This window comes from Microtus pennsylvanicus, chromosome 15 (genome assembly GCF_037038515.1).
Source record: "Microtus pennsylvanicus isolate mMicPen1 chromosome 15, mMicPen1.hap1, whole genome shotgun sequence".
In the NCBI taxonomy this organism is placed as follows: domain Eukaryota; kingdom Metazoa; phylum Chordata; class Mammalia; order Rodentia; family Cricetidae; genus Microtus; species Microtus pennsylvanicus.
Window position 1 is genome coordinate 38,043,109 of NC_134593.1, and position 21,053 is coordinate 38,064,161.

At 42.5% G+C, this 21,053-nt stretch overlaps 1 protein-coding gene across 2 annotated transcripts in view; it reads right to left on the reverse strand.

Annotated features, from left to right (window-relative positions):
- The window catches only part of Naa16 (N-alpha-acetyltransferase 16, NatA auxiliary subunit), a 54,710-nt gene extending 37,911 nt beyond the window's left edge, over nt 1-16,799 (reverse strand). The window contains exons 1-5 of one of the 2 annotated variants that reach the window (XR_012907946.1): nt 16,593-16,799; nt 10,086-10,170; nt 7,257-7,361; nt 5,174-5,331; nt 1,798-1,932 (exon numbers count right to left, since the gene is read on the reverse strand). Coding sequence is in view for 1 of the 2 variants with exons in the window: in XM_075949655.1 (XP_075805770.1) it covers nt 1,798-1,932; nt 5,174-5,331; nt 7,257-7,361; nt 10,086-10,170; nt 16,593-16,646 (537 nt within the window). In the remaining variant the exon portion in view is untranslated. The remainder of the gene's footprint in view (nt 1-1,797; nt 1,933-5,173; nt 5,332-7,256; nt 7,362-10,085; nt 10,171-16,592) is intronic. The other variant, XM_075949655.1, reaches the window with a different exon arrangement.
- Between the last annotated feature and the right edge of the window lie 4,254 nt (nt 16,800-21,053).

The following is a 21,053-nucleotide window of genomic DNA, read 5'->3' on the forward strand; positions in this document are numbered from 1 at the left end:
TTTTGGTGGTGGTGGTTTGGTTTGGTTGTGAGACAAGGTCTTACTATGTAGACCAGGTTAGTCTGAAACTCAGAGATCTGCCTGCCACTGCCTTGCCGGAATTAAAGACATATGTCATCATGCCCTGAGAAGTTTCTTTGTTAGCTTGACACAGTCTAGAGCTCCCTGGAAAGCAAGTCACACTGAAGACTTTAGCAGAGTCTCCTGTGGGTGTGCCTGTGGGGGATTATCTCAATTGACCTGAGAGGATACTCCTTCCCTGGCTTGGAGTCCTAGCTATGCAGAGTGAAAATGCAGGCTAAAGACATCCTTGCATGCACGTACTCTCTATCTGCTCTTGACTACTGATGTGACTAGCTGCTCAAGTTCTTGCTGCCTTGACTTGCCTAGAAGACTGTAATCTGGGATTGTGAGCTAAAATTAACCTCTTCCTTCCCTAATTTTCGTTTTTGTTTCTGAAAACAGGGTTTCTCTGTGGAACATTCCTGGCTATACTAGAATTTAATTTGTAGACTAGCCTGGCCTCGAACTCACAGAGATTTGCTTGCCTCTGCCTCCCAAGTGCTGGAAATAAAGGCGTGCACCACCATGCCCAGCTCCCCTAAATCACTTTTGTCAGGGTGCCTCATCACAGCAATAGGAAAGAAAAAGAAGACATCTAATATCCCCTAGCCTCATTAATAACCAGGAAGACACAATTGGGCCAGGGAGATAGGTAAGTGGGCAGGGAGTGCTTTAACAACCTGAGCTTAACTCCAAGAACCACATGGTATAAGAGAACCAACTCCTCTAACTTTTCCTCTACCCTCCACAAGTGCGCAGGCACAAAGAAATAAATGTATAATTATTTAAAGAAGAAGAAGGAGGAGGAGGAGGAGGAGGAGGAGGAGGAGGAGGAGGAGGAGGAGGAGGAGGAGGAGGAGGAGGAGGAGGAGGAAAAGAAGAAGAAAAATTACGAGAGGTTAGCAAAACCTTTCACTCCCAGATGAAAATTCCAATGTCAGCAAAGATATAAAAAAACAAAATTCAGGTAAATTGCCAGTGGACGCTTAAGTTAGTAAAGTACTTCACAAAGGGATAGTACCAGATCTAGCAATACTTAAAATCCCAGAGCTGCTGCACTTCTGTAATTCCATTCTTAGATTTATACTGAAGACAAACACAAATGAAGCAGCAAATGAGGCTGTTTATAATAGCACTGTTTTTAATAGCAACAAAGTAGAGTACACAAACTGGGGCTTATTCGTACAACAGAACAAGAGACCGGAATTAAAATGGACAAATTAGCCCTAAAGAATTAACATGGATAAGTCTCCAAAACTGCTGAAGAAGAATCTAATGGGCTGTGGAAAGAGCTTAGTGAGAAAAGCACTTGCTATATAAGCTGACAAACAGTTTGGATCACTAGAACCCACATGTAAAGCCTGAAGTGATGGAACTGCAGGTAGCTGCAATTATAAGGAGTTGCTGCTCATAAGTGTGCAAGCCACCTAGTGGGAAACACACAGCACAGCAGAAACAGAAAGGACCTTGCCTCACAGCGAGGCGGAGGGCAAACCCTCGAGCTGAGCTGCACCACTAGTCATGATACACTCCTTTATCCACGTGAATATTGTTGAAATTATTATCCAGAATATTTAAATATTTGTTTATTTTACATTACGAATTCCACGCTTTAACTTTTTCTAATTATTAAAATATTTTTTCACGTTTTTTCATAGTTTATGAAATTCAAAGCTAAAAGTCAACTATGTTAGTCTGCAACAGGAGAAGAAAACATTAATGTGAAGCTCTTACTTGCTGGGTTTGTCTAAATTCTTCTAGTAGCTTCAGTGCCATATCATAATCTTTCAGCAAATGGTATGCAATGGCATATCCAATCCAGGAAGCACGCTGTGTGGGGCGCAACTGAAGAAGCTGGTATCTTGTCTCCTTTGGGAGAAAAAATGTTTTTCTCTTTTAAAATTCTTTATCTAAAGTGTTTGTGCTTCATCTGAATTTTAAGAATCTTTAATAACACTGCAATTAATTCAATCAACAAGTATGAGTTCCAAAATAAAGGTAAGATAAAACAAGATAAAATGTATTTTACATTTCTCATCTAAATTAAGTCTCTGTATTGGTAACATTGATGCCTTGTAAAGCTCACTGTGAGGCTCACTATGAACTAGACTGTGAGGCTCCTGTAGAAGCTACCCACATATAATAAAAATGTCTTCTGATAAAATATCTTACAGAATTAAGACAGTTTTTTATTACAGTAGATTTTTAAAAATATATGAAATTAGCTCATTTACATGTTTTACATGTTTTCAGCAAGTGCCACTGCTTGCAGACAAAGAGTCTCACGGATAATGTGAACTATAAAGAAATCTGGAAAATATCTATTTAGCTTTGTTGAGTCTATCCCATGGCTGCAGAGGTGCCAAGAGAGGCCATCCTTTCAGGTCCTCTCAGCTGTCTGGCCCCTTTTTATAGACCATCAAATTAATCACTTCATTTTACTTTTCACTCATTCTCTGTCGCTCACTCTATTAACATATGAATCAAATTTTTTTCTCTGGCACATTCAATACTGCTACGGGCAAGTTACAAAGAGTTACGAATCTAACTGCCTATCTTCTTAGCCGCAGAATCTCCTATCCTCAATGATCTCCACCCATTCCAGGAACCCACTTGCCCACCCACACCCTCTAAACCTTTACCAACCCAGGAAACAAATTCGGGCGCCTCATCCTCTAGCCACTGTTCCCCCTCCGCCACACTTCACCTCTACTTTTGTTCTCTGACATCAACAGTGTGCTCAACAGTGTTACGTCATCCTACACAAGCTAAAGTCATCTGAGAGGAGGGAACCACAATTAAGAAAATGCCTCCACAAGATTAGGCTGTAGGCAAGCCTGTAGGCCAGCCTCAAACTCAGAGATTCACCTGCCTCTGCCTCCCAAGTGCCAGGATTAAAGGTATGTGCCGCGACATTTCTGGACATTTTCTTAATTAGTAATCAACGGAGGAGGGACCAGCCCATTGTGGGTGGTGCCATCCCTGGGCTGGTGGTTCTGGGTTCTATAAGAAAGCAGGCTGAGCAAGTCAGGAGAAGCAAGCCAGTAAGCAGTACCCCTCCATGACCTCAGCATCAGCTCCTGGCTCCAGGTTCCTGCCCTGACTTTCTTCAATGATGAACAGTGCTGTGGAATTGTAAGCTAAACAAAACCTTTCCTCTCCAAGTTGCTTTGGTCATGTGATTCATTACAGCCACAGTCACCCTAACAAGATACCCAGTATCTCTAGGTCCACAGTTGCTTTGCTTTCAGGGCCTGCTCTCTTAACTTACTCTATTTCATAATCCAGTTCAACAGCCAATCTTCTTCATTTCTATTCCTCACTCCTAAAGATAACTAATTTTTTCAGTTTTCTTTTATGTTATATGTCATTGCCTGTATGTGTATATACATACTACATGTACGCCATCTGAGATCAGAAAAGGGCACAAGATGCCCTAGATCTGCAGTTTCGGTCAGTTGTGAACCACCATGTGTGTGCTGGGAACCAAACCCAGGGTCCTGTGCAAAAACAACAGGAGGCAGAGGCAGTCGGATCTCTGTGAGTTCGAGACCAGCCTGGTCTACAGAGCTAGTTCCAGGACAGGCTCCAAAGCCACAGAGAAACCCTGTCTAGAAAAAAAAAAAAAAAAAAAAAACAGATGCTCCTAACCAGGAGCCATCTCTCCAGTCCCATCTTCCCATCATACCCAAGCACTGCTGAAGACAACACACACACACTTTGAAAAAATGATGTCATGAAGCCCAGCAAAGCCCTTGAAGCTGGCAAAACATGGGCTTAGGAAGAAGCAAATGATTTATTTAAAGAGAACTAATCACAGTTCATAGTTCCTTCACATACGAAACCGAGGGAGCCAAACATGGTATACTCTTGAACATTTTAGTTCCAATACTCAGAAGACAGAAGTGGGCAGTTACCTGTGAGTTTGAGGCTAGCCTGGTCTTCTTAAGTTCCAGGACAGCCAGGGTGTCACAGTGAGAAAAAACATGAAAGAAGCCAAGGGAATCCTCTTCCAGACAGACTGACTAAGACACTGAAGAGAAGAGGCATGTGGGGCAGATGCCCAGCAGAGAACGGTAGGGGAAGCATGAGGAGTGTGAACTGTGTAAGATTTCTATATGGAGCTGGAGCAACAGCTCCATGGCTAAGGGCACACATTGCTTTTGCAGAAGACCCGAGTTCAGTTCCCAGTACCCACATTGGGCAACTCACAATTGCCTGTAACACTAGCTCCAGGAAATCCAATGCCCTCTTCTAGCCTCCATAGATGCCTCAACACACATACGCTCAAACACGCACAGACACAATACCAAACACATAACTAAAGAGAAAAATGCATCTTAAAACACCACAAAACTCTTTATGGCAATCCTTTCCACATTATTTTATATTTGCTAACCTATAAAAAAGCTAATCAACGTTTAGATTTCAATAAAGCTGAACATCAAATCTACATTTAGTTTAGCAACAATGTTCCAACCAAATGTATCCAACCAAAAAGATAATAGTATAATACTTGCACACCAAGATAATCAATTCTTTTAACAGTGCAAGTGTGCATGTGCAACAGCACACATGTGGAAGTCAGAAGACTGTAGAAGGCTGCTCTCTCCCTCCACACTGTAGGTCCCAGGGACACTTTATCCGCTGGGTCACCCCGAGTTGGCCTTATTTAATGCTCAAACATGAAATTCTGTAATTTTTATCATAGGAAGGTCCAAATGGCTGTTCTTCTACTACAGATTCTAATGAATCAAATGCACACCATCTTGCCTTAGGCTTACTTCATTCCGAATTCACATGCTTTTAAAAATTTATTCTTGGAGGCTGGAGAGATGGCTCAGCGGTTAAGAGCATTGCCTGTCCTTCCAAAGGTCCTGAGTTCAATTCCCAGCAACCACATGGTGGCTCACAACCATCTGTCATGGGGTCTGGTGCCCTCTTCTGGCCTTCAGGCATATACGCAGACAGAATATTGTATACATAATAAATAAATATTTTTTTTAAAAAATTTATTCTTTATGCCAAATGTGGTGGCACCTACCTTTAATCCCATCACGTAAAAAAATTAACCTTTGTATTAAAAAAAAGTACATTTAAGACTACTTACTCGATAGCCTTCAAGGTCTCTCATCTGAATCTGTAAGAGAGAAAGATCCCGCAAGATTTGCAAATTATCTTTATCTATTTTGAGGGCATTTCGGTAACACTTAATAGCTTCGTCATACTTCTTATCCGAACGCTGCAGGAGGCCGTAAACATGCCAGCCTATTAAGTTAAGGAAATACACACATTCACAGACACAATATACTATGCAACAACATCAACAGTATTTTATCTGGGGCTGGAGAGATGGCTCAGTGGTTAAGAACATCGCCTGCTCTTCCAAAGGTCCTGAGTTCAATTCCCAGCAACCACATGGTGGCTCACAACCATCTGGAATGAGGTCTGGTGCCCTCTTCTGGCCTGCAGACATACACACAGACAGAATATTGTATATTAATAAATAAATAAATATTAAAAAAACAGTATTTTATCTGTAATTTGCTTCAGAATGATCTGGAGACAGAGGGAAAAGTCAGTGAGAAACAGGCAACTATGAAACCAGCTGAGCCTTGACTGTTCAAGCTGAATGATGGGGACACAGTGGTTCAATGTTCAATTTCTTCCATTTTGTAGATGCTTGAAATCTTTCCATATTTTTAGTTAGTTAAATATTTAGTTACAATATTTTTCTACGCTCTATCTCCTTGCTTTTAAAACCAAACATCTCAAAATTCGCTTATATAAAAACTGTGATTTTCTTCTAAAATAACTTTATATTTATCCAATTCTAAGTAATATACCTACTAATTAATTCACTGATAATATTAAAATACACAAAATGGTTTTATTATCTTAGTGTATCTTAGGGAAATAAACACCCAAAGCTAAAAACTATCATACTTACACAGCCTCTCTTCACTTTGGGGTAAGCACTGGGTTAAGAAAATAAGCATTTAGCCGGGCGGTGGTGGCGCACGCCTTTAATCCCAGCACTCGGGAGGCAGAGGCAGGTGGATCTCTGTGAGTTCGAGACCAGCCTGGTCTACAGAGCTAGTTCCAGGACAGGCTCCAAAACCACAGAGAAACCCTGTCTCGAAAAACCAAAAAAGAAAATAAGCATTTAGTATTTTGAGAGATCCCTAAGTTAAATATGTGCAAATAGGGAGACCATGCATGTTGAATACTAGCTAAATGAATTAAATGTCAGATACACAATGGCACTATATGTAAAAGACTAAACATGGGAGAAGAAATGAAAATTCCAACAATCTTCTAAGTTTTTTTATAGTTGTTTACATATTGAAACACTAGCCAATGTCTATCTGTCTGCTTTCCTGTACCAGGGGTCACACCCAAGGTGTCTGCGCACACTGGGCAGGGGCAGGCACTCTGCTACCAAGCTACAGAGCCAGCTAAACTTCTTTTAAAATAGGTTTCTTTTGTTGTTGTTTTGTAGCTTTGGAGCCTGTCCTGGAACTAGGTCTTGTAGATCAGGCTGGCCTTGAACTCACAGAGGTCCGCCTGCCTCTGCCTCCCAAGTGCTAGGATTAAAGGTGTGCACCACCACCGCCTGGCAAAATAGGTTTCTTTTCAATTTAAAATTTCCTCTAAGCCGGGCGGTGGTGGCGCACGCCTTTAATCCCAGCACTCGGGAGGCAGAGGCAGCCGGATCTCTGTGAGTTCGAGACCAGCCTGGTCTACAAGAGCTAGTTCCTGGACAGGCTCCAAAACCACGGAGAAACCCTGTCTCGAAAAACCAAAAAAAATAAAATAAAATAAATATATAAAAAAATAAAACTTCCTCTAATACTTCTAAAAAGAAACTAAAGTAATGTAAATATTTATACAGATTAAATAACGAAAAACCATTATTTGAAATGGAGAAGTATCAATACGTTCATGGATGTTTAAGGAAAGAACTGCTCTCTGCCTCCGTCTCTCTCTCCATGAAGATTTTCCTTAAAATACTCAAAAAAGGATTAGGGAACAAAATATGGTTAATCACAGATGATGAGTAATGGGCAGATACAGACCTATTTAAAATTCCTAAGATATCAAGGTTTCACAGAGAAGTTATAAAATTTGAATTAGAAAAGACAAGTAATTGAAAAGACAAATGATAACGCACAACTATGGCAAAAGGATACAGATGTGACTTCTGACATCACTGCGAAGTCCTTTACGGACAAATTCATACGCTTCTTCTCTTTTTCCTAAACAGTTCAACGTTAATCCTTTCATTGCCAAAGTCTCTGAAAAACAATTTTAGCTTCTGTTCAACAAATGAAAGATTCCAGTTATTCTCCCCGCACTACGTCAGGACTTGAGATCTAACGCTCTACTATTGCAGTGGTAGCACAAGCCTTTCTTCCCAGCCCCAGGAAGCAAAGGCAGGCCAGTGCTCTGAGGCAGAGGCCAGTCTGGTTGGTCTACAGAGCAAGTTCCAGGAGGTTATACAGAGAGATCCTGGCTTGGAAAGAAAACAAAACTGAAAATCAACCAAACAACAAAAATAAAGTAGTACTAATGCCCCAGCAGTTTTATCTTCCTCACAAAGGTACAAAAAGTAAAATCATTCTTATATATTTGCATCTCTCCACCCCACTGAAACCAACTTTTTTAACCTACCGTAATCTATTTTATACCTCACAAAAACAATGACTACCTATATAAAGATATGTTGTAATCATAATCACCACATTCAATAACCCAAGTCCTGTTCTAAAATGCCATAGACGGGAATGGAGTTGCTACAATGTCTTCTACTTTTAGAAGAATCTATATAGAGGAATTTATATGACCCTCCTGAAAACATTAACAAAGCAGACATCTTAGTCCTCCTGAATTAAACTACAGTAGTTCCACACTTTGGCAAGGTCAGTTCATTTTTGTGTGTGTCTATGTGTTTATGTGTGTGAGTGCAGGATTAGCACGTCAGGTGTGTGGAAGCCAGAGGACAACTTGAGATGTCATTCCTCAGTGTTCACCTTAAGGCGGGTCCCTTTGCTTTTTTTACCAGACTAGCTGGTCTGTGAGCTTCCAGGACTCTATCTCCACGTCCCATCTCACTGTAGAGGCAACGGGATTATAGACTTTTACAGGCTTTTACAAAGGCTCTGGATATGCAGATCCCAACTGCTCAACAAGCACATAGCCCACTAAGCACTGCTCCATCCCACTGAAACCAATTCTAACCCATCATAATCTAACTCATAACCTACAAAAAGCATGACTCTACTTAAAGATATATGACATAATCATAACAACCATATTCAATACTGAACAAATTCTCTTTTTGTTTTTTTTTTTCAACAATTCTACTTAGGCTAATTAACATCAGTTTGTATTTGGAAAGCGTAACATTGGACTACAGAGGAACAACCCAAAATAAATGTTAGGAAGTAGATGAAAGATGATTTACAATAAAACACTTCTCTGAAAACTCCACAAAGGAACTAAAGAACAGTGATTTTCAAAATGATCTCTGTAGATTCTGTATTTTCAGAACAGTGGTCCAACTGCTCACTCCCATAGCCAAACAGCTTTCCTCTTCTAAAACTTCACAAAATGAAAACTTACTTATTTTTCTTTCAAGTGATTTTCTAACATTTTAAGAAAAGTGACTATTGGGCTGGCGAGATGGCTCAGAGGTTAAGAGCATTGCCTGCTCTTTCAAAGGTCCTGAGTTCAAATCCCAGCAACCACATGGTGGCTTACAACCATCTGTAATGAGGTCTGGTGCCCTCTTCTGGCCTGCAGGCATACACAGAGACAGAATATTGTATACATAATAAATAAATAAATTTAAAAAAAAAAGAAAAGTGACTATTAGCCGCCCATTTTCCTAATTAAATGGTTTTAAAAGTTGCCCAAGTCTAGTGTTCTGAAAGACCTCAATTAGCCATGCTATAATAGGGATTGTATTCTGCAAGTCTAACCTGATCCTTTCAACAAATAATGCTTACCAGTAAAAACGAATAAAGAAATAGAGACTTTATTAGGAACAATGACAAAAATAAAAACAAACAAAAAACACATCAACAACATAATGATGGATCAATGGTAACGTATTAATATAAAGATGAAACAAAGCCAGGCGGTGGTGGTGCACGCCTTTAATCCCAGCACTCAGGAGGCAGAGGCAGGTGGATGTCTGTGTGTTCAAGGCCAGCCTGGTCTACAGAGTAAGTTGTAGGACAGGCTCCAAAGCTACAGAGAAACCCTGCCTCAAAAAACAAACAAAAAAGGATGAGACAAGGCCAGTTAGATGACTCAGTGGGTAAAAACTTGCCACCAGGCCTGAAAACCTGAGTTCAATCCATGGGACCCACATGGTAAAAAATAACCAATTCTTAGACGCTGTCCTTTGATCTTCACATATGCCCTGCGGAATGCATGCAGCCAGCAGGCATATTCCCACATGATAAACAAACATTAAAAAGTAATACGTAAAAAAAAAATGGCATCAAAGAATAAAATGCATGACTTTATTGTCACACAATTCTATGCTGCAAATCACAGCCTAATTTTATATACAGGTGACTAAAGTGAGAAACTGTGTCTAGTCAAAGTGACAGACAAATCTAATCTATAAAACTGAGCATCCCTAATCCAAAAGTCCCAAAATTTAAAGCTCCAAGATCTGAAACTAAGATTTCAGATTTTTTTTTTAAATTGGAGTGTTCAATGGATAATATAAGCAATTACACCAAATTCTGAAAACCTCAGCTATCTGAAGCACTTCAGAAAAGGATACTAATTACCTCATCAGCTGTCCCTCAGCCTTTCCCATCTACAAGACACTGCATACACTAAAGCATAAAACTAGCTCAACTTAAGATTCACTTGAAAACAAAAAATACTAAACATTTATGCTTCCAATAGTCACAGTCTTGGAATCTGAGAAGTATTCCTTCACCGCCAAGTCCTGCCTGATTTTAGAATTATAATCCCCCAAAGCAACATTGCAACAGTACCTCCATGTTCAGCAAATTTCGGGTTTGAAAGAATCATCTTGCAAAACTTGAGGCCATTTTTATACTGCTTCTGCTCATAACATTTCTAAAAAGAAACAGGAGCAAAAGTTATTTTATAAGATGGATAATGAAGCAATTTTCATTGTATCATATAAATTCTAAATTCATGTTCTGTTTACATTAATTACAGCATTAAGTGCAGTTACATATGCCTTGACAAAGAGAATTTCCACTATTATGGAATATAAAGTCATAAATGCATAAACTCAATAAATGCAGACTCATCAACCAACACTGACACAGAATTTATGAACTTGGAAGCCATCAAACTGAGTGACTAAGTACCCTTTGACCCCTTCCTCCGATCCTTCTCACCCACCTCTAGTACCCTCTATTCAACTCTTCCAGTATCAGCTCTTTTTTGTTATACATGAGCCTCAAGTCCTTGAAGTATTTCTCTTTCTATGTCCGGCTCATTTCACTTAATGTGATGTCTAACTTCATCCATGTTGCTGAAAATACTTATTTTCATTCTTTTTATGGCTGACTACTATTCCACTGAATGTGCCACATTGTTTTACCCATAGATCAGTTGAAGGACACTTACACTGTTTCCATTTATTGGCTATCACGAATGGCGCTGAACAGTGCTACAATAAACATCTTACAGATGTCTGTCTCTTCAACATACTGACTTCAATTCCTTGCCTCTATACCAAGCAGTGGTACAGCAGGATCATAGGGAAGATCTATGAGTCTTTTGGTTTTAATTTTTTGGTTTTTAAAAACTATACGGTTTTGTGTGTGTGTGTGTGTGTGTGTGTGTGTTTACTGATCAGAAGACAACTTAGGTCCCCTCCTACCTTTCCATAGGTTCTTGGGATTGAACTCTGGTCCTTAGGTTTGCATGGCAGTTGCTTTATCTGCGGAGCCATCTCACTGCCCCTCCCGTACTGTTTCCTGTACTAGCAGTACTACCATTACCAAAAACAATGAGCAAGGGTTTTCTACACTTTCTCTACATCCTTGCCAGCACTTCTTTTGTCTTTCTAATCGTATTTGGTTTTGTAAGAATTCCTTTAAAATAGTGTTATTATCTCACTTTACCAATGTGGAAAAGTAAACCTCTAAACACATACAAACTTACCTTTGCTGCAAAGTGTGGTCCAGCTACAAAGACTATCACTCATCTGACACTAACACAAAAATGATCTATTGATGTGGGAGTGTCATATATCAATCTGTTGATTTCATTGTTTAAGCAATAAAGAAACTGCTAGGCCCATTGGATAGGCCACCCTTAGGTGGGTGGAGTAAACAGAACAGAACGCTGGGAGGAAGAGGAAGTGAGGTCAGACTCCGCAGCTCTCCTCTCGGGAGCAGACGCAAGAGAGACGCCATGCTACCTGCTCCAGGGAAGACACACACCATGCCCCAGCTCCGACCCAGGATGGACTTAGGCTAGAATCTTCCCGGTAAGCGCACCTAGGGGCGCTACACAGATGATTAGAAATGGGCCAGAGCAGTGTTTAAAAGAATACAGTGTCCGTGTAATTATTTGGGGCATAAGCTAGCCGAGCCGGGCAGGCGGCTGGGGTTTTGGGGACGCAATCCCGCCGCCGCCCCTTATTACTACAAATGGCGCCCAACGTGGGGCTAAATGAGTCCACAGAAAGCCTGAGAAAGCTTGGAAAAGAATAGAGTAAAGCATGTTTCTTGTGGCAATTTCTCTGGTCTACTTTGCTTGCTAGAGGCAAGCAAGCGCCTCATCTAAGAGAGGCTTCCTGACTCAGCTTCAGCTGCAAAGCCTGCAGCTCATTAAGAGGTCCTGCCACGAAACATTTAAACGGTGTTGATGAAAAGCTGAACACATGCTTTTCGGTTTTCAGCCGTAGCAGGAAAAAACCTGTGTTGTTTAAAAATGCCGGCTTTCTGGGCCATCCTGCCAGGGCAAACTCTGACTGTTTGAGGCAGGAGGGCCGGCTACAGAGAGAGGACTTGAGTGTTGTCTGTTGTAGTTTGCTGGCTGGCAGGGACCTTGAAATGCTATAAACATGGCTACAGCCAGTACCTCAGCCATGAGGCTGAAAAGCTAAGGAATGGGCTACATCTAGCCGTCAAAGCCACGCCTTTAGTCCTACTGAGTGAGATTGCTTGGTAAACTAAAGACTCATGTGGTCAAAAAACAGAGAGATATACAGTAAAGAGAGATTCAGAGACAAAGAAAATTTCTAAATGGTTTACTGTGTGTTAAAAATATATGCAAGCTAAAAGTTGAAGTTCTTAAAAAAAAAAAGGAAGAGAGTTGTTGTGTGTCCTAGTACACACCTTTAATCCCAACACTTGGGAGGCAGAGGGAGATAGACCTCTGTGACTTCAAGGTGTGGTAGCACACGCCTTTAATCCCAGTGCCTAGAAGGCAGAGACGAACAGATCTCTGTGAGTTCAAGGTGTAGTAGCAAACACCTTTAATCCCAATGCCTGGAAGGCAGAGACAGGCGGATCTCTGAGAGTTCAAAGACAGCCTGGTTTTCAGATATAAGCTCAAAAAGCAAAAAGTTAACTTAGGAATGTCACAGCTTAGATTCTTAAGCGCCTAGTGATTTAAAGGCGCAAATCAAAAGTGCTCCTGGATAGTAAAAAATTGCAGATTCACAATGGGACAGATTCAGACCGCTAAACGAGTCACACTGTTGGATGAATGTACGTAGGCTTGGGAGAGAGAAGAAAAAGAATATAGAGAATAAAGTTAATGGTTTTAAAAAAAAAAAGGTAAAGTCTTTAAAGAGACAGAATAAAGTAAAGTGATAGAGTAAAAATAAGCCGCGTAAAGATGAAAAATTCACAGAGAGTCTGGATTATGTACATTGTGTTTTCTTTAAAATTTTTGACTGTGAAGGAGCTAAGTACAGAGAGACATTTCATTACCTGGGCTGCCAAGCTAAACCAGAATGGATATAAGGGTATTACGATTTCAGAATTTGGGTCTAAGGATATGATGCTTTGGAGAGAGTCTTCTTTTGTTTTCACAGAGGACCAGACCCGGTGGATTGCATCTATTCCGATTTGGTATGATGGACCACGTCCTCCTGAAGGGTTGCTGTGAATATCTTCAGAAAATTGCTCTGCTCAACTGCCAACTGAGATAAACCTGGCACACAGGTTACACCCTAAATAATCTGATTAACGACGCCCCCATTCAGCAGGAAGCAGTTTGGAGAGAAAAAACTGCGCCCATGTTCCCAAATATAGTTTATAAATGTTCTTTTACATTTAAAGGGGGATATGATATAGGTATGAATAATTTGCATTAGTATAGATTTTGCTTTATTTATAGAGATTTAAGGTCAATTTTGTTATATGTATAAATGTTTCTGATGTAACTTTTACTTGATAACTGTTTTGTTATATGTAATTTTGCTATGTTAAGGTTAAAGCCTTCCTTTTTTGTTTAAACAGAAAAAGGGGAAGTGATGTGGGAGTGTCATATATCAATCTGTTGATTTCATTGTTTAAGCAATAAAGAAACTGCTAGGCCCATTGGATAGGCCACCCTTAGGTGGGTGGAGTAAACAGAACAGAACGCTGGGAGGAAGAGGAAGTGAGGTCAGACTCCGCAGCTCTCCTCTCGGGAGCAGACGCAAGAGAGACGCCATGCTACCTGCTCCAGGGAAGACACACACCATGCCCCAGCTCCGACCCAGGATGGACTTAGGCTAGAATCTTCCCGGTAAGCGCACCTAGGGGCGCTACACAGATGATTAGAAATGGGCCAGAACAGTGTTTAAAAGAATACAGTGTCCGTGTAATTATTTGGGGCATAAGCTAGCCGAGCCGGGCAGGCGGCTGGGGTTTTGGGGACGCAATCCCGCCGCCGCCCCTTATTACTACAATCTATATCCCCAATCACAAAGGCCAGGTTAAGTGATCAAAGTCCCTCCTCAGCTGTCATTGATCAGAAGCGTATTTTATCTTTCCACCTTCCCATCAATTATACTGTTCAGACTAGGTGTCCTATCCCTCAGACTCAAGCTTTCCCACACCTTAGGACCACTGTACTGTGTTCCTGTCAACCTTCTTCCTCCCATCTTCCCTTGGCTGTCTCTTGTGATCTAAGTCACACGTCACCTACCTGACCATGCTACTCTGCCTGTCTCCCACCCTCTGCCTACCCACACTATCTATTACTGTTCCATCTGCTACCCAGTGCCATCATTCTGTCTCTGACAATCTTATGCATTCACTTATTTACTATCTGTTTTAGTCACCATCTTGGAGCTCTAAGAGAATGAAAATCTTGTCTCTGTTTCCTTATGCTAGACAACTAAGAGCTGCTCAGTAAGACCATCCTCCTAAATTCAAGCAAAACGGCACCAAAGGTATGGCTAATTCTTGAGGGGGCTGGAGAGATGGCTCAGAGGTTAAGAGCACTGGCTGCTCTTCCAGAGGTCCTGAGTTCAATTCCCAGCAACTACATGGTGGCTCACAACTATCTGTACTGAGATTTGGCACCCTCCTCTGGTGTGCAGGCATACATCGAGGCAGAATATTGTATACATAATAAATAAATAAATCTTTAAAAAAAAATAAAGACTTCATTGAAATAGATTTAAACTGCATTTTCCTGATTGGCTCTGGGATGAAAACTGAGTGGTTGGAAGACAAAAGTAACAGGGAAAAAAAAAAGACTGAGCCACATGAATATACTACCTATCCTGAAAGTAAGAGTGTGAGTGTGTGTGTGTGTGTGTGTGTGTGTATCAATAAACATGTGACCAGGCCTGGTGGCTCATGCTCATTCCCTACAATCAATGAAATCCATCCCTTAGGAAGTCGAGACAAATAGATTGCCACGAGTTCAAGGCTGGCCTAGATTACACAGTGAATGCCACCATGGACTAGAGTGGAACTCTGAAACCTATTCTCAAAGTAAATAAAATAAACTAGAGCCAATGAATGGCTTAGCAAAGATGCTTGGCACCGAGGCTGACAAGTCCTGGAAACCCACAGGAAAGAAGCAACCGACTCCTGCAAGGTGTCCTCGTGACCTCAGCACACACCATGGCATCACACAAACTCAAAGCTTCTTAAGGTCCAGCTTTGACTACAGAGGTGCAGTTGACAAACCACAAAGAGAAACGGTGGGGATATATAGAAGCAGAAGGAACTTCTGAGGAAGAGTGTTCAGCTACAGCAACAAAAGGAGTGAACATTTTGGTATTTGCCCAGCATGCTTCACTATTAACCTGAAAAGCTCCATAACAAACTGATTTGAGATTTTCATCCCAAGGCTAGATGTGGTATCCAAATCTGTAATCCCAGCATTCTCCAGACAAATGCAGAAGACGAGTTCAAGATCATCTCTGGCTGGAGTTCAGGGCCAACCTGAGCTATGAGAGGCCCTGGCTTCCAAACCCTCCCGCAAGCTCCCTGTCGACTATGTTACCATTGTTAAGACTCTCCATACGAAACAACAAGTTTCTACTGGCTTGAATCTGAACTACTTACTATTGTAAATTTTTTGTCAGGTGATGGCAATATACTACTCTATGATTGGTATTTTACTTAGAGTAAAGCTGACCAACAGCTGACTCCTATGCATGTGCTCTGAATATAAATTCACCCTTAAATCTAAAAGCTTGCTCTGAAGTACCACCTTTTCAAATTTAAAAGGCAGATTACAGCCATTAACTCTTCTTCGTTTATAAATCTTCGACCCCCCAGGGCATACTGGAAAATACAAAGGCATGTCACATCCTGAAAAACAGTGAAGGTGCCAAGGTGGCAGATATGCTGGCAAGCATCCCAGAGGAAACTTGTCCTGGCAACCAAATGCCTTTTATTCCAGAACTCGGGAAGCAGAAACAGGCGGATCTCTCTAAATGCTAGGTAGGCTAGCTTTGTCAACATAGAGATCCGTGCCTGCCAGGGCTACGTAGTAAGCCTGTCTTAAGAAAAATCTAAAAATAAAAGCGAACCTTTCTTGTTTTGGCATCGGTCTGCCTTGACCAAGGAAGGTTATTATTTGGGCTTGTTTCAAAGCCACGTAAATGGTCTCAAGCGCAAACCGGTCTCTGCAGCTCTCGTCACTCGGGAGAGTTAGAAGCTAGAGTTTCTGGCAAGTCAGTTCCCAGACGGGGCACCACACACATGCAAACTCTCCCGCACAGCGGCACTGACTCCCTAGGACCGCGGGCTCAATCCCCGCACCCCCGACAGCGGTCACCCGCTCCCCACTAAGTCTGAGGTGCGCCGTGCCCCCGCCTGGCCCCGAAGCAGCCTGGACTCCCCGGAGGGGCGCCTGGAGGGATGCACCGAGGCTAGAGTCGCGGAGGGCAGGCGCCCAGACGCCGGGACCCCAGCGCCTCGGCCAAGAAGTTTCTGGAAAGCGCTTGCCGTGGGGACCGAGGCTGCGGAGGCGGCGCGTGGGGGCGGGGAGCCGCGGGAGAGCCCGGCTCGGAGGTAAACAAAGCGCGCCGAGGTCGGGTGGGTCGCTGCCCCGCTCACCAGCACGCGCTTGAAGAGGGCTCTCTCCTTGGGCGGCAGCTGCACGCTGGGCATCGCGGCGGCGGGGAGAGGCCTGCTGGCTGGAGCGGCCGCTACCCGGGCCGCGGGTTACCTCAGTGGGATGCCGCGGAAACGGAACACAGCGCACTCCAGCGGGCGGCCCGGGAGGGAATCCCGCGCGCGCCAAGATAACAGCCAGGGCCCGCCCCCACCCCGCGCCGCGCAGGCGCAGACTCACGGCCGGGAGGCAGACAGGTGCGGAGTCCCTGGGGTGCGCGCCGGGTGGGTGCAAGGCTGCGGCTCCTGCCACCACCTGGTGACCAAACCACTCACGTACCTTTACTTCTGGTCACTGTTCATCGCACCCTGGTTGTTAGGTTTCTCCCCTAGATAATGTACTTTTTTTTTCGAGTTAACTTTTATTCTTTTGTGCAGTTGATACTCTTGATTTAAAATCAGTTTTCATTCCTGTTCTTGCCTTATTTAAAATAACTCGGAAAAGAAGCCTTATCTTTTCAGTGCATATCAAAGTAGTGACCGTGACTTAAGCGGGGACGTGGGCAGACCTTGAATGATGGAGCTGATGTGAAAGTCCCTTTCAAAAGCAAACGTCAGCCGGGCGGTGGTGGCGCACACCTTTAATCCCAGCACTTGGGAGGCAGAGGCAGGCGGATCTCTGTGAGTTCGAGACCAGCCTGGTCTACAAGAACTAGTTCCTGGACAGGCTCCAAAACCACAGAGAAACCCTGTCTCGAAAAACCAAAAAAAAAAAAAAAAAAGACCGAATTTAGTGTACTTAGTGAATTCTAGGTAAGGAAAGAGTAGGAAGGAGAAAGAAAAATTTCACCGTGTAGGGCACCCAACATTTTCAGAAAGAATTAAGTGTTTTTATTGTTCCACGGATCCATAGTTCCTCCAGTCTGTTGCTTCTTCCTCCAGATAAGCCACCCAATTGGAGAAACAGGACACAACCCTAGAATGTTCCAGGGAGAATTTCTTTCTCCTTCCTTCCTTCCTTCCTTCCCTCCTTCCTTCCTTCCTTCCTTCCTTCCTTCCTTCCTTCCTTCCTTCCTTCCCTCCTTCTTTCCTTCCTTCCTTCCTTCCTTCCTTCCTTCCTTTCTTTGTATTTGTTTGTTTGTTTGTTTGTTTTTCGAGACAAGGGTTTTCTGTAGCTTTGGAACCTGTCCTGGAACTAGACCAGGCTGGCTTGAACACACAGAAATCCGCCTGCCACTACCTCCTGAGTGCTCAGATCTGGCGAGAGGGCTCAAATGGTAGGAAGACCGGCTGCTCTTCCAAAGGTGCTCAATTCCCAGCAACCACTTGGTGGCTCATAACCATCTACGGTGGAAGTCTGGCGCCCTCTTCTGGCATTCAAGCAGAACACTATAAATAATAAATCTGAAAAAAAGTTAAAAAAGACATCATGTGCCTAGATACAGACGACATCTGTGATAAGGACCATGTATTAAGATTACGTAAACATTACGTATACACATTTATATACATTCTGAATCCTAATATCTTCATATTTGTGAGACTATGAGGTACTTGCTAACTTCATTTAACGGACTATTAAGGAGAACAGGGATGGTGCTATTTTCTCTGAGTTTGAGGGAAGAAAATATCATAGAAGACTTAAAAAATAGGAAGAGACACTATCTGCAATTGACATTTGCTCGCAAAGGAAAAATTAGTTTTCTCCAAAGCAGTCTCACTGGGCATATTAACCACAATTAGAGCCAGGGCTCCATGCCCATCTATAGATGACCAACACAAAACTAACTCAATGATATTTTTGTAGACTTTTTATCTCATATTGCTTTGTTTGAACTTTTTTTTGTCTTACTGTTCTTTTTCTTCTAGACTACGGCTCCTGGTTTGTGTTTTTATGGGGTTTGTTTGCATGTGTATTTTTGGGGTTTTCTTTTGTTTGTTTGTCTAATTCTGATTTGGTTTTTGTCTGCCTGTTTTCTAAAGAGGGAAAAAAAGGGGTGTGGAGTTGGGTGGGTTAGGAGGTGTTTGAATCTGGGAGGAGTCGGAAGAGGAAGTGTGATCAGAATATATATTGCATGGAAAATTTTCAATACAAAAATAAAATAGGAAGGGAGGTGTATATATAGTTCCAGGACAGGCTCCAAAGCCACAGAGAAACCCTGTCTCGGAAAAAAAAAAACTAATAGGGGTATATACATATATAGTGAAATAAATGTATACACATATATGTTAAAGATGAAGATGACATGAAGCTGCGATGGAAAGTTGTTAGAGGGGGAAGTGACACGTGGATATGGTCAAAATACATTGTGTACATATATGAAATTCTCAATAAATAAAGATATATTTTGAAAGAAATACAGGGTCAAGAAGATGGCTCAAGGGCTGGAGAGATGGCTCAGAGGTTAGGAGCACTGGCTGCTCTTCCAGAGGTCCTGAGTTCAATTCCCAGCAACCACAAGGTGGCTCACAACCATCTGTACTGAGATCTGGCGCCCTCCTCTGGCATGTGGGCATACATCAAGGCAGAATGTTGTATACATAATAAATAAATAAATCTTTTTATTTTATTTTATTTTTTGGTTTTTCGAGACAGAGTTTCTCTGTAGCTTTGGAGCCTGTCCTGGAACTCCCTTTGTAGACCAGGCTGGACTCGAACTCACAGAGATCCACCTGCCTCTGCCTCCCGAGTACTGGGATTAAAGGCTTGTGCCACCACCGCCCTGCTTAATAAATCTTTTTTTGTTTTGTTTTGTTTTGTTTTTCGAGACAGGGTTTCTCTGTAGCTTTGGAGCCTGTCCTGGCACTAGCTCTTGTAGACCAGGCTGGCCTCGAACTCACAGAGATCCACCTGCCTCTGCCTCCCGAGTGCTGGGATTAAAGGCGTGCGCCACCACTGCCCGACTTAATAAATCTTTTTAAAAAAAGAAGAAGATGGCTCAATAATTAAGAACATGTGCAGCTGTTGCAAAGGCCCAAGTTGCATTCCTAAGAGCCATGTCTGGCGGTTCACAACCTCCTGTAACTACAGCTGCAGAGAGTCATGGTCTCCTCTGGGCTCCTTGGTCACCTGCATTTATATGTATACACACACAAACACACACACACGTTATGTATATTTCTTAAAAGCCTCTCTGCCGATGCAAATAGTTCCAATCAGACCAAATTAGACCCAATAAAAGATGCCCACGTTTAATGCAGCTCTCCTGAGGTAACACCGGGAAAACATGGCGAAGGGGAGAGAGCAGGGGAGATCCATGCAAAACCCGGAGACCACGTGTTCCTTTTCTGGGAGGCAGCCTAACTAGCCTGTGGGAGTGGTCCTGACCCTCCCTGGACCACTGGAGGGGTCAGCGCCTGAAGGGCTTTCCCGGAGGTGGAGTCTGGGCCACGGCAACTCCCAGCGGGTGGGGGCTTGAAATGGAGTTTCCTGCTCCATTCCAGCTCCATTGGCGCTCCAAGGATGGGTGCCAGGGTCTGGGGTGACACTTTCATTCAAACAACACTCACAGACTATTCAAAACTAAAGCCCAGGGTGAAAGTACACACATTTAATCCCAGCACTTAGCAGACTGATCTGTGAATTTGAAGCCACCTTCTTCTATACAGGTAGTTCCTGGCTAGCCAGGGCTACATAGTAAGACACTCTCTCGAAATAATAATTAATAATAATAATAACAGTAAATCTTTAGAAATGTAAATAAACTAGGAAGGAAATGCTATTACAGAGTTCACCAGTAGTTCAGGAAATAACTGCAATCATGGTGTTGCATGAAATTAAAAAACCTTCATCAGAGCAAATCAAACAATCAGCTAAATTACAACTGCATTTGAGGCACACAAGCATAGGGAAACCTTAACAACCTGTGACACCCCTCGGCTTGAGTGCCGCATCTGCACCCCTTCCCAGGAAGGCATTTGGCAACTTCACTGAACTGCAAGTACACCCCACTTCAAACAATGAAGTGAAGTGTTTTCCTTGGCAACTCCATGGCAGCGCCCCGTTTTTCAAATATGGCTCAGAACATATCTGTGAATAAGAGATGCAGGGACGAGGGCCAAGCCAGTTCAGCTGGTTTGATTTTCATGCATAGTAATGTGTACTCAGGGACACAGGTGTACTCTGAATGGATTGCTGGGGGAGGGGGGAGCTCTATTACTCATCTTATACCTATGTATAATTGGGAGTACGTCTAAGTAAAATCAGAGACAACATGGGAATGGACATGCATAGTACAGAAAAACTTATGTAATCCAAGCTTATCAATCAAAAGGGAATAGTTCATACCCACCCCTTAGCAATCAGCTCCCCTAAACCCCATCAAGGTAGCCTCAAACAATAACTTACGTGCTTGAGAGCTCCAGTCCCAAAAACCTGCTCATTTGCAGGGAATCTGATGCATACTGTTGCTTTGCTTCTAAATAGAGGGTTTTGCTTCTGCAGGAACCTCTTCAATTCTCTGA